This window comes from Salvelinus fontinalis, chromosome 2 (assembly GCF_029448725.1).
Source record: "Salvelinus fontinalis isolate EN_2023a chromosome 2, ASM2944872v1, whole genome shotgun sequence".
Classification (NCBI taxonomy): domain Eukaryota; kingdom Metazoa; phylum Chordata; class Actinopteri; order Salmoniformes; family Salmonidae; genus Salvelinus; species Salvelinus fontinalis.
In genome coordinates this window covers 88,179,862-88,194,187 of record NC_074666.1, presented here as the reverse complement: position 1 = coordinate 88,194,187, position 14,326 = coordinate 88,179,862, and the positions used below count along the sequence as shown (strand labels likewise).

Here is a 14,326-nt window from a genome sequence, read left to right as displayed (position 1 = left end):
GGGATGATTTAACAAAAGCGCATTTGCGAAAAATGCACAATCGTTGCACGACTGTACCTAACCATAAACATCAATGCAGTTCTTAAAATCAATACACGGAAGTATATTTTTAAACCTGCATATTTAGCTCAAAGAAATTCAGGTTAGCAGGCAATATTAACCAGGTGAAATTGTGTCACTTCTCTTGCGTTCATTGCACTCAGTCAGTGTATATGCAAGTTTGGGCCGCCTAATTTGCCAGAATTTTACATAATTATGACATAACATTGAAGGTTGTGCAAAGTAACAGGAATATTAAGATTTAGGGATGCCATCAGTTAGATAAAATACGGAACAGTTCTTATTTGAGATAATAGTTTCCGGATTCGACCATATTAATGACCTAAGGCTCGTATTTGTGTTTTATGTTATAATTAAGTTTATGCTTTGATAGAGCAGTCTGACTGAGCGGTGGTAGGCACCAGCAGGCTCATGAGCATTCATTCAAACAGCACTTTCGTGCGTTTTGCCAGCAGCTCTTCGCTGTGCTTCAAGCATTGAGCTTTTTATGACTTCAAGCCTATCAACTCCCGAGATTAGGCTGGTGTAACCGATGTGAAATGGCTAGCTAGTTAGCGGGGTGCACGCTAATAGCGTTTCAAACGTCACTCGCTCTGAGACTTGGAGTGGTTGTACCCTTGGTCTGCATGGGTAACGCTGCTTCGAGGGTGGCTGTTGTCGATGTGTTCCTGGTTCGAGCCCAGGTAGGGGCGAGGAGAGGGATGGAAGCTATACTGTTACACTGGCAATACTGAAGTGCCTATAAGAACATTCAATAGTCAAAAGGTATATGAAATACAAATCGTATAGAGAGAAATAGTCCTATAATTACTACAACCTAAAACTTCTTACCTAGGAATATTGAATACTCATGTTAAGGAACCACCAGTTTTCATATGTTCTCATGTTCTGAGCAAGGAACTTAAACGTTAGCTTTCTTACATGGCACATATTGCACTTTTACTTTCTTCTCCAACACTTTGTTTTTGCATTATTTAAACCAAATTGAACATGTTTCATTATTTATTTGAGGCTAAATAGATTTTATGTATTATATTAAGTTAGCGTTCATTCAGTATTGTTGTAATTGTCATTATTACAAATATATTTATAAAAATCGGCATCGTCTTTTTTTTGGTCCTCCAATAATCGTTATCGCCGTTGAAAAATCATAAATCGGTCGACCTCTAGCCCGAACCCAACGGTTTCCACGAATATCCCAGTGCTGGTGCCCTTAACCTCATCAGCTCTTTCTGCTGTAAGATGCAAGGAAACAGAAATCTTTTTTATTTAAAATTGTCCAAGTTCAGGTAGTAGTACTTCAGTTTCAAAACATTTTCACCCTACTGGACACAACCATGTCCACAAGACAATGTACCCTAAACACCAGTCATAACTTCCCCTCCTATTACCCATTGACTATTCAGAGGGAGAACTGGACAAAACTAAGAGTGAACATTATTCTTTTTTTCATACTCATGTCAGTCTCTCCATTGGAATTTCTCACCATTTCATTGTATTGACATTTATCCTCCTTGCCACAAATCACACTGGATTTATGTTTATTAACAAGAGTAATATTTAAATCTTAACCTTTGGAGTTGACAAACACGGCTTTGGAGTCAGGCTGTCAGCCAGTATCAATTGATAGTCTACTTTAGACTCGGTGAACGTGGCTCTAACACCTTTCTCCATGTCTAACTCTGGGACTGTATTGTGCATGTGAGAGAGATGCTTTGTGGCCCAAGGCACAACAGACCCAGAAACAAGAACAACAACTATCCTCTCCCCTAACAGCAGTCATGACAGAAGCCATACTTTGTCAGTTTGAATCTGTATTCTGAAGCCATCTTTTGTATCATTGATTTACCTCGACAATGGTTTCAAGGCAGCCAAAGAAAATTTCAGTTGATGAATAGCAGAATTTGTGGTTGACAAAAGACTATTGAAAAGCAGTCCTTGTGCATAGGGTAGACCTTCAACCAAAAATGAGTGCTAGTTTGCATGCCAACTAATTGGTATTATGGGGTTGCTTTTGGCCAGTTTGATAACCCATTTCCCTGAGTACAGGACTCCAAATGTATTAATTTGACGGTTAAGGTTTATGGAGGTATTGTTATAAATAACATGAACAACCCAAAGGGGGACTGTAGAGAGCCATAAGAGTAAATCATTTACTTACAAGTTTGATCTGTGTTCCTCACTCATGAGAGGAGGCAGGGGGGCTCAGGTGTGGTGGCTGCATCCATGGCAACGTTGTCAACCAAACTTTGCAAGTCAGTGTTTTCCTGAGTTAACAGCATCAAAATGTAACAGAAGTGCTGTCTAACACAGCCAGCGTATTGACCATGGAAATGAATTGAACACAAAAAGATGAATTAAATAACATTTACTTGCTCCAAAACAGACATATGGCAGTACGGATGACAGATGAGATGATCTTCTTGTATGAGGAAAAACAAAAGCAATCTTCATTCATATCATACAGCAGCACCTATTGGTCTATACAGAACATGGGGAAATCTACCATCAGACAGGTGGCTGCACTCAGTAATGGTCACTAAAATATACACAAAATATTGAGAAGCAGTTTCAATCTTAAAACAGACCAGAGGCCAAAGATATGATTGAGAAAAGAGTTTAGGACTCAGAGGAAATGTTCAAGCTTTAAAGTATGTACACGGCAAAAACAAAGGGGGGGGGGGGGGGTCAATGTAGTCAAAAAGCCCAGAGGGGGAAGATGAGGGAAAAACTGTTAAGGCTCAAGTGTAATTGCAGTTCCCATCAGAAGTCAAGAGGTAATGGTGATCACAATAAAAATGTCAGATTATTCTTCACAGACTAAGAACTCAATCACTGACCAATCATAAACTTAATATCGATGCAAACCTCCCGAGGCAGAGTAAACACCTGTTAAGAGTCACTGGACACTCCCATCACAGTAACACTTCAGATAGGAAGTCAACTTCTCCTGGACTGGTAGAAAATTCTACAACTGTCAAGCTAGATTAAATTTCAGTTTAGCCCCTGAGGATAAACAGCCCCCCCTGCTGGTCTACAGGGGAGGGACAGCCACATGGGAGCCAACCTAGCCATGGCTCATTAATAAATTATAGAACCTAACCATGAATTAACTACTATCATTTATTAATGAGCCATGGCTAGGTTGGCTCCCATGTGGCTGTCCCTCCCCTGTAGACCAGCAGGGGGGGCTGTTTGTCCTCAGGGGCTAAACATGAATTAACTACTGAGTGGACAGAGGCCACATGTGTTCCTGCTTACTGTTATAATCTGTAGATATTAAAGTCTGGATAAGGCACACATCCCCTCCGAACAAACGAGAGCAAGTCAGGTGCCATGGTGGTTGAGATGCAAATAATAACTGAGACAAAGAGCTCACGCCAACACAGAATATACCGATTCTGCAGAGCACAAAAAAGAAAAAAAAGAAAAGTGAGAACAGAAATTCAACAAACCTGGAAAATTGTGACCCAGCTGTGTCCTCCAAGTGCAACACTAAAACACTCAGTGCAGAGAACGTGCTCCCAAATGAGATGGAGCGGTGGAAGAGTGAAGGGTTGAAAACAGCATATTCCAGACTAGTTTTGATAAGGTGAGTTTTTCCAAAGGACGAAAGACAAAGGCAGTACTGCTACACAGATCTACGTGAATCCAAGTAAAGGCCTGAATCTTGTCCAGACAGTCAGTACATAACCCCTGTAGGAGGAAGGAGCGGGGAAAAACACCATCCAATCAAACAAACTATATACAAAAATATTGGGAGGCAAAACATTTTAAAATAGAAACCCGTTGACAGATCACAACAGGAAAAAAAAACTAATGCAAAAAGATTTAAAAAAATAAAATAAGAAAGTGTTCAGCCAACCAATGAAGAGAATACACAGGAAAAAAGACCTGAAATCAGATTTTACAATTATTTTCTTATAGTACAAGGTAACTCCCCGTTTTTTAAACATAAGGATTTCCTGATAGGAAAAAAAAAAACATTAAAAAAAAAGATAAAACTTTACAAGCACACTGAAATCATATTTACAAAAAAAAAAACTCAACTCCCATACTGGCAAGCATTATGTCCTGATTAGACAGGCTGACCCCCAGCGCCCTCCAGGGGTCGCTGGCAGGAACACAAGTGAGACCACTGGACCACCAAGCCCAAACCTAAAAGCTGATTGGAGGAGCTCCGGGGGGGAAATGGAGCCATGAGCCACATCCTGGCTGTTAATTGGCAACTCGTACAAGAAGCTTTGATTGGTTTACATTAGAAGATACGCTTGCGTTTCAGGTAGGAGTCAGCATAGTGGCCCCCCAGGCCCTGAGAGTGTTGTCCCACGTAGCCCCCTTCTGGGCTGGGCTCTGGAGATGGGATCAGACGCTTGTGACCACCAACGGGAGTCTACAGGGGGCAGAGACATAACCACTGTCAATGCCATGGTGAGAAATGGGGACAGAACAGGAAATGGCATACAAAATGACAAAGAGACACACTGACCTTCATCCCCAGGCCAGATGGGTATGTGTTAGAGTGGCTCACCGGAGGCATGCCCACAGCCTGAACAGACAAACAGTGTTCAGTGATCAAAACAGAACCACAAAGCATTGGTCTCATCTAAAAGGCACAATATGTACATTTGATTTCCAGTGAAGACGGCCAGCTTGGGTCTTTGTTCCCCTTTATTTTTACACTTAGACAGGCACAGTAAAGCCTGATCTATCCCTTCAACTTTGACACAGTCCACTCAAACAAAAATATGCAATATCGAACATCCGCATCCGACTACACAGGATTTCGCTACAAAATCTCCGCGGGACAATTCTCCACCATTTTGTTTGTCATTGTTCTGCCAGCATGGCTACTGTGGTTATGCAACAATGCCCGGCTTCAAGCATATCGGATAATGTGTTGTCCGCATTCGTCTGAGTGGACCAAGGACACGCAGACTGAGCCAATAATTTCAATTAACATTTGCAGCCCAACTTTCATAACGTTTAGAACTTAGATTGTCCCCAACATGATGGGTGCTAGGCTAGCCAACAGACATCAAGACATCTCCGCTAAGTCTAAATAACAGAGGTCAACCTTTATATTTTGATCAGACACTCAATCCTCATTATATCGGTTGATTACATTGGGAAGAGGCAGAGAAAGTCTAAGCCGCAGTGGGGGTGCGTATCAGTGTGGGCCTACCTTGTTGAGATGGCTGGAGGGGAGGCTGCCGGGGCCGGTTGCCACTGAGCTGTAGTACGAAGACGAGGGCGGGCTGGGGGGGTAACTATAGTGGGAGGAGGCCTGCTCACTGTAGCCAGGGTGGCCAAACCGCTACAGAGACATTCATCATGTTATCCTATGCTGCATGTACAGTTCTACATGCATATATAAAAAATAGATTACAAAGGGGAGTAAAGATTGAAAAGGCAAGAGATGCCACAGTTTGAAGGCTGGATGGGAATAGTGGAGATGGTATAGTGTCTCTTACCTGCTGTCCGAACCCTGCCAGAGCTCCAGTGTCCAGAGCCTCCTGCTGTTCATACAGATGGGCCAGAGGGTCCTGGGGAGAGAGGAGCCAGACGCCATTAAACCTGCTGCTCATGTAACCAAGTTAAGATTGTACCGTACACTTAAACCACAGCGTCAAGCTTTTTGGTGGCGCATCTGGCTACTATGTTGTCAAGCGGGCAGTCCTGTGTTTGTGAGGCAGAAGACCCTAGGTTCAAACCATTGTGAGGACAGGGTTACCAGACAGGCAGGAAGTGGTGCTGATAAGCAGGCCCACTGTGTTCCATCACACTAGAAAAGCCCACGCACTGACCACTGGGCAGCCAGAGAGTTAGAAAACCCACCTGTGGCCACAATGACCTTAACCAAGACAGCAGTGTCCTCAGATATCAAATAAACATCAATGACCAGGCATTCTATCACATCAGATCACCCATGCCAGGCACTAGGGCTGGACAGTAAAGGTTAGAGGATAAGGGGGACCTACCTGGTGTATTGGGGGGTAGTCTGGGGTGTAGGACTCCTGGTAGCGCAGCCTGTAGTTACAGTGGATGTTCTGTGTGCGCTGGTTGGATGAGTTGCCTAGCGCTGGTCTCTTCCTGTAAGGGTGGGGCCTGCAGTTGGCGCCTGAGTGAAGGACGGCAGGAATGGAAAATGTCAAAAAAAACTATTGGTCAGTACTGGGAAAGAATCAGTCAAACTTCACAGGCTGCAGACAGTAGGAGGGGCAGCTCACCTGAGGATGGGAACAGGCTGTGGACATTGAAGGGGTTCTGGGGAAGACTCAAATCGTTGGGAGGGTATCCTAGTATGGACACCTATTGGAGAAGACATTTAAACAATTTTTTTTTTTTAAATAAATCAGGGGACTTGATGTTATGTAATGAGGCACAATGACTTGAGCATCCCTGCTAGTAGGGACAATATTAGAAAAGTATAGAGTATTTTAATCATACCCCAGGTGCTGTAGGCCCCTCTGCCCCCATCACTCCACCCAGGTGGGGGTGGAGAGTGGGGGAGGGGTTCTGGGAGAAGCTGGTGGGAGACTCTCTGCCCAGGGGGCGACCCATAGAGTGGGGGTTTCTGGGGCCCATAGAGTCTGACTGGAGGCCCAGGGATGGAACCACACCGCCTGAGGACACGAGACAAACAGCTTATTAATATAACACCCCATCACTACACTGTAGAGAGCCCTGCGATCACACTGAAAATCAATACAACACTGACATAGTAAATAACCTAGATGTAATAAGTACTGCCCAAATCCACTACATGTGTAAAGAAGCTGTAATGTAAATCACTAACAGACCAGCAGGGCTAGCATAGCATGCATATGCTGAGCATCAATGTAGAGCATTGCCGTATGTGATAAATAAGCCAAACTAGAGAAACGGCTACTAGTGAGTTGTATTGGCAATACAAAATAGACATTAGTCACGCCAATAAAGAATTTTTAAATGAGATGAATGGAAGCGAAACCTTGAGGCAGGTCTCCTAGCAGATGGACTCCCTGCTGGAGAGGCATAGCAGCCAGAAGGTTGTCCCCCATCAGCCCTGCCTGTAGGAGACACGAGTTAGACACACGCCTCAGTGACCCACAAGATGATAAAAACTGTCTACATACCAGATATTTACTGAACCAAAAATGTCATCACATTCCAGAATTGTCAGTCAACAAAATTCACACCAAGACATTCCAAAACCAAACCAGTTGCACATTAATATGACTAGAAAAGCACGTAAAAAAGAAAGCAGCAGAAAGAAACACTTGAGGGAGAGCATTTACCGGCTTTGGTTTAGGGAGCAGTCCCTTCACGACAAACCTACATCTAACACACGCACATCTACACACGCGCTCAGTGATCACTCACACAGGGAAGTAGTCGATTCTCTTTATTGTGCAGCACCTGAGCCCAGAGAAGATGATTCCCCAAAAAGGCTTGCTGATAGTAGGAGAGAATAAAGTAGGAGAAGTGTGGATGAGAGAGACTAATGAACCAACAAAAGAGGGGAGAGGAGCTGGAGGAGAGCGAGGTGGTGAGTATGCAGGGCATGGTATGCAGGGTACCTGTTGAACTTGGGCCTGGTTCTGGAGGAGGAGCTGGAGCAGAGCAGCAGAGAGGGCAGGGTTAGCCAGCAGCGGCATGGTGGGAGCAGCACCAAGGAGACCTGCAGAGAGACCATTTGACCTTAGGACCTGACAACCTATTATTTCACCATGCATTAAAGGTGCAATATGCATCCTTGTTGCTAAAATTCTAATAATTTGCCTAATTTCATAACAAAACAAGGTCATTGTGTGACCTAAACCGCTGTGAAATATATTTTCAGCTGGTGTATAAAACCGTAAGTAAGAGACAAAAAACGTATTGAGAAGCATAGAAATTGCACACATAGGAAATATCTACCACTTCTCAGACTTGCTTACAATGAGAATGACAGATCTATAACTCACATTCTATGTGAAATTGGTTGGGTCGCCGAAAAAGTTAACCATTGTAGCTTAAAAGCACGTGTCAAACTCATTCCACTGAATTTCTACGGGGTTTGGCTCCTCCTTTGTACTTGATTAATGAATTAAGGTCACTAATTAGTAAGGAACTCCACTCACCTGGTTGTCTAGGTCATAATTAAAAGGAAAAACAGAAGACACTACACCCAACATGAAATGAGTTTGACACCCCTGCTTTAAAGCATTAACACCAGGGTAAGAGACTCATACCATACATTGTCTTCCTTTAGGAAATAGCATGATCTTACTCACCTTGTTTCCTGCCCTGGTTTAGGGGGTTGAGCAGCATCTTGAGGGTGGCAGGGTTACTGAGGCCTGTGAGGATCTGCATGGCTGTGGGCTCAGGGAGGAGACCTTTCCCTCGGTTCAGGGCCTGTGGAGAAGGGGAGGACAGCCATTCAGAACAGTTGTTTTACCACAGTAACACAAGGGAGTACTAGTTCAAACATATGGTCTGGTGTGGCAACCAAAAAGTCTTTACCATGGTCTGGGCAGCGATGAGGGCAGCCAGCATGCTCCTTCCCGGGGGTCCAGGGGCACAGAAGGAGACACGGATGTGGGTCCCACCTAGCGCCCTGCCGTCAGCCTCTCGCTGCACCTGCTCAGCCATCTCTGCTGAGGAGAACTCCAACATGGCAAACCGCCGGAAACTGTCATCCTGGCCCTGAGCCAACTGAAGGAAAATTAAGTTAAATATGCATTCCTTGTGCCATCAGTCCAAAACTAATACTAAGCCTTGGTTCTGCCAAATTCACTTAATTCTATGTTTGCCATTGAAATAGGTTTAGACAGAAGAATTCAGTAATAATAAACATCTTGACATTGACATCTTGACACACTATGATAGATAACTTTCCTTACAGCAATTAGTAAAAAAACGTATTTGATACGATGGTAGAGACAGTAGATGGGATTAAACTGAATCATGCCCAGTGGCATTCTGTAATATAAAGTAGAGAAAATACTTCAGACTTCATGTTCCCAAATCTTTTCTCTCTAGTTGGCCACAGCTACTACTGGAGTCTCAACGTTTAAAAGCAATTACCAATCAATGATCTACAAAAAGGTCATAAACAATGTATCAAGACCTTGCTTCATATTGCTGAGTTAACCTGTCCAATAGTTAAATTGCCTCACTCACACTATTACGCAACAGTGTTCTGCCAGACCTCAAACTACTGTGCCCTATAGGTATATGAATGACTGTGTGTATGTGGTGCCAAAAGGACACTGCTGTCTCATTCCAGAAAGGCCTGTAGGGCCAGAGGCCTGCTGACTGACCAGAGGCCTGCTGACATCACCATAGAAACCAGCAATGCTCATTGCTAAAGAAACAGAGTGGCCACAGGAAAAGCAGGTCAAAAGGTGAGGGCTCGAAAGCCAGATTCATACAAAAATACTCAATCCATATCCACCTCCTTTATGTGAACTGCCCAAGACCCTTTCATCACTACAGATGCCCCATGTTACATGATAACACAACCACCTGAACCTTGGAGCAGAGCTACCTCAAACAGATGTGTCAAACACACTTGCTCAGTGTAAACAAAAGCAGTTGCTGTGTTTCCCCTACATGCACTTAGCAGCAGTCCACCGCCGTTTTTAAATTGTGGTCACCACTTATTTAAAAAAAAAATATATAATAAAAAAGAATAAATTATTCAGGACGGTAAAATATTCAGTGTAAACTTAAACCAGATATAAAGTATGTAGACAAGACAATGGAGCAAAATGTTTTTGATATAAAACCAAGATCTTTAAGAACTAACAAGCTAAGTAAAAACAGTCCAGGACAATCTAAAATTCCAAAAAAATGTCATAGCGTTGGCCATCCATTGATTTTGTTATACGTTTGAGTCACCCAGATAGCATAAGAAAGGGGTATAAGTAAGGGGTATAAGTAATGGCAAAGTGTTTAATCGCTATAAGTAATGGCAAAATGTGTAGAAGTGCAGGAAATTAGCTTTAAAACAATAATGGTGTTTCTGAGGCCAAGAGGGCCTCTAATACCGTGCCATTAGCCATGCCCACGCTAACTCTGACACCACAGATTTAAAAAAACCTAGAGGGAAACAGTTGGAACAGCTTTCATGACTAAAGTAAAAAGTAGTGTCAAAAGTACAAGCAGGTATGTTCTGCTTGCTACTAGAGTATACTGGAGCCACTAAGGTACAAATTGAACTGAGAAAAGCTAATAGATATATACTATTCATAAGAGCCAGATACACATGTTAAATCCTCTGAAAATATCAGTGTGAGTTTGTGTGAGAGGGCGTTGGAGTTGCTGTGTGCGTGTCCGCATGTGACTGACCTGGCAGAAGATGGGTGCGTGCGTGTCGGCCAGGGCATTGCGGAGGTCCTGGGCAGTCAGCAGGCTGGGGGGCAGACGGTCCACACAGAGACACCTGGAGTGCAGCAGGGGGTAGGTGAGGGAGCCCACCTCAGTCCAGTGGACATACAGCATCCTTGAGCCCAGCTGCTTCCCCAGCAGCTCAGACTTAGCCCTAGCCGCAGAGTCCTTCTTCATGTACTCCACGAAGCCGTAGCCCTTGGAGTGGCCAGTGGAGGCGCTGTGGACCAGGAAGCAGCGCTCTAGGTTGCCGAAGGGTCTCACCAGCTCCTCAAACTGCTGCTGGGAGAAAGCGTGGGGCAGGTTGGCGATGCACAGCAGTGCGTCGGTGGGCTGCAGCTGCACAGAGATCTCCCGCTCCCGCATCATGTGCTGGTGGAACTCTTTGATGGCACATTGTGCCTGCTCCCCATGGAGCAGTGTGACGAAGGCTGAGGGAAGAGAACATGAGCCAAGACCTTGTGAAGAACTATGCGGAAAGTTACATTGCTCAAAATAGGAAGAGAGTTGAGGAATCTGTCTAGCTCAGTCAGAGAGCCTGCTGCATCCAATTAGTCTTACTGGGATTTACATTTTAGTCTTTGTTTTACCTACCTGTTCCCTTGTATTTGTCCACAAAGCAGTACTTCAAGTCATAGTTGCGCAACAGCTCATGAACCTCCTGAAAGGGAGAAAGTGTGGTTAGCTACAATCAGTGTTTCCCCTATATTTTTTGCCACAGCATCCTCCAGCCAACATTTTTAAAAGCCCTCCTTGGCCAGATATAAATTGCTTTTTTGAAGCTCATTTCCTGCAATTCTACACATCTTGCCCGGGCTTATGCGGTGTTCTTATGCCACCTGAGTGACTCAAAAATAATGCCATTTTAGATTCTTCCCATCTAGTTTTTATTTTTGTGATTGTTGGTTCTATCATATTTTTGGGCATGGAAGCAACGATTTAGCAGTGATAGCCCACCGCTACTAAACTAATAACTTAACCTAAATGAATACCATTACAATAAATCAATGGGTTATTCTTCTCCAACTACCACAGAACACTTAAAATGAGATATTCCCAGATTAGTACAGGTCTACTTTTAACCATACAATGGTAGTATTGCAGGCATAAATTAAGCTTAAAATTAAGTGTTAGACACTACAATCACTTGAGAACATAAACTAATGTGGTGTTAACATCCCTAATCTAAAGCCATCTTGTGTAGCTCCATCTACATGTCTACTTTCATTCACTGACCAGCTTTCCATTAACTTCTCTAGGGTAGGTGAGACGCTAACGTCCCACCAGGCCAACATCCGGTGAAACTGCAGAGAGCTAACATTTTAAATACACCATTCGTTGGATTAAACATTCTTGGAAATACATGTATCTTACATCATTTAGAAGATGAACGTCTTATTAATCCAGCCACTGTGTCAGATTTCAAAAAGGTTTACTGCAAAAGCAAACATGTGATTTTCTGAGGATGATTTTCTGAGGAAGCATTAGCGTCACGAAAGTCAGAAATAACAATAAAATAAATCGCTTACCATTGAAGATCTTCCTCTGGTGGCAATGCCAAGTGTACTAACTACACAGTGAATGTTTGTTTTGTTTGATCAAATCCATTTTTATAGCCTAACACGAAACATTTGTAAACCGGTTGCGTCGTGATTTCCGTCTCATTCAACTTTGGACGAAGCGTTCGTGGTAATTAAACACACTAAACAAACGTTTATCCAGTCATGGTTGGTTTCATTGCAATCCTCTGGTTGTTACTAAAACAACCATACATGATGGCTCTTTTCCCGGGACGTATTGACCGAAACAAACCGATTGGAAGACACCAATCAATGACCTCATTGCGCACCAATGGTAGGACCGGTCTATCGTTGATTGACTATTTTGGCCCAATGACCACTGATCATCTTGAAATCTAGCTTTCCTTCAAAATGTATCACTGTACCAATTCGGCCACTTGGGTATATTTGTGTGGGACACCTGGGTGACTTCACGCTCAATGTCATGTAGCTCGCTCATTTTTGAAGTTCTGTCTAAAACTTTGCTCAGCTATTGTTGCCAAATTATGTTCTTCATTCAAATCATCCACAGCATCCTATCTGTATGTTTGGCTGTTCTTGGTCATTTGAAAGATGATGCAGCAACAATAAAAAACAGAAAACGTATGTTTAATTCCTTGAATTTTATTCTACCAGATCTATTGTGTTATATTCTCCTACATTCAAAATTCAGAGTGTTTCCTTTCAAATGATACCAAGAATATGCATATCCTTGCTTCTGAGCCCGAGCTACAGGCAGTTAGATTAGGGTATGTCTTTAGGTGGAAATTGAGAAGGGGGGGTGCCCCAAAGAAGTTAAAACATTTTTTTTGGGGGGGGTCGAGTCATGTTGTTATCAGTTTTTTTTAAATGTCCAATTAGGAATAGTGTGATATTGGCAAGTGCTTTCCACAACAATGAGTATACCTAAATGATCACCAGTATTGATTTTTAAACAATTGAATGATTGCTTGCAACAGGTGTCTTTGCCAACATGTAACAAAAGCAAAGTTATCCCCAGACATTGGGAAATGGTGGGAAACAGTTGCCCATTCACTGTGCTATGAGAAATGTTGTTCCACAACGCTTTGCCTGTTCCACAAACGAATCGCAATGCTGTCTAGCATTTTCTGAAAGCGGTTACGTTGCCTCTACACCTTCAACCCTTTGTCACTGCGACTCACGTTCCCATCTCGAACTCCCAATAGGCACCCACGCAAACAATGAAACGCGCACAAGCCACAGTTCCCCACGAGTCAAGCGTGTTCCAACTTTGTTTTACAAAATGTTCCAGGGCCATGAAGTTTGTTTCAATGAGGGAAATTAACTGAAAATATTTTAACGACACTTTTGAACCAGTCACATACAATACATGTCAATCCATGGCCTGACAATTCCTTGTCAAAACAAACCGTTTTGCGAACGTTAGCAACTAGCATTGCCTTTCCGCACGAGGATTTTAATTCTGCACTTTCAACTTGTCCATCAACCACGCGCGATGCTGGAGTGGGCAATTGCAGCCAGGCCCAGAATAACCACCAAACATCACCTACCACGTACCAGATACGTTGAGACATCAGTTTATTCGCGACATAATTAATTAAGACAATTAGTCAGCAAATCATTGTTAGTTACTACGAAACTATGCTAGCTAACGGTAAGAGAAGCTAGCTAGAAAATAGAAATCACCAAAAGCCAGCGAACTCAGTTAAATTACTAGTAATATAGCTATATGTCAATTTCATGGCAAGGGTATGGTAATTAATTGTTTATATTTATTAGATTCAACAGCTGCAGCCTGGGCTTGACATGATCTGATGCAATTACTGACCCGCGTTAGAAATCTAACGCTTGTGAAAACGAAACAGAGTTCAGAAAGCTTACCTGATTGCTAACATCGGATGGCAGGTTTTTAATTATGATTTTCCGGCGATTGTAAAACTCTCGACGAGTTCTGTCCAAGCGACTCTCAATCTCTTCAGGGCTAAGCGTCGTCAACTCTTCATCGACCCTTCGCTGACACTCGTTGTCAGATGATGCATCCCCATCACTGGGATCGAGTTCGGGATCCTTGGATACCCAATTCTCGTGTTCGACAGCGGGGTCATAGTTTTCGTGAAGTGGACGGCTAGCGAAATTGGGCCCTGCATTTGGATTTTCTTCTCTGGCAGCTGCGCTAACGGACGCCGCGGCCGCCATCACTTTTGCTTGGAAGTTTTCTGAAACTGACAACACCATCAGATTTGAGCAGTTTAAACAATACACACGTGGGCGCAACTCGGTTTCTAATTGGACGAGAGGATGCATTTTTTTTATACCACGTCACGTCATGAGCGGGGCGGGTAGTTGCTGACTGTAGCTTGCCTGTCATA

The 14,326-nt window shown here is 43.3% G+C and overlaps 1 protein-coding gene across 2 annotated transcripts; it reads right to left on the bottom strand.

Moving 5' to 3' along the window:
• Nucleotides 1–3,218: 3,218 nt before the first annotated feature.
• Nucleotides 3,219–14,198, bottom strand: LOC129830815 (ribonucleoprotein PTB-binding 1-like). Of its 2 annotated transcripts, XM_055893570.1 has the most exons (15): nucleotides 13,839–14,198; nucleotides 11,011–11,077; nucleotides 10,378–10,847; nucleotides 8,548–8,739; nucleotides 8,319–8,439; nucleotides 7,623–7,723; nucleotides 7,426–7,497; nucleotides 7,034–7,112; nucleotides 6,511–6,686; nucleotides 6,291–6,372; nucleotides 6,042–6,181; nucleotides 5,535–5,606; nucleotides 5,246–5,377; nucleotides 4,550–4,609; nucleotides 3,219–4,453 (listed from the first exon to the last, which is right to left on the bottom strand). In XM_055893570.1, the coding sequence occupies exons 1-15, from the start codon at nucleotides 14,190–14,192 to the stop codon at nucleotides 4,319–4,321; spliced, it is 2,253 nt and encodes a 750-aa protein (XP_055749545.1). In that variant the 5' UTR covers nucleotides 14,193–14,198; the 3' UTR covers nucleotides 3,219–4,318. The 2 variants fall into 2 exon arrangements, with proteins under 2 accessions (XP_055749545.1, XP_055749553.1); XM_055893578.1 differs by lacking the exon at nucleotides 7,426–7,497 and having other exon boundaries at nucleotides 3,221–4,453.
• Nucleotides 14,199–14,326: the final 128 nt, after the last annotated feature.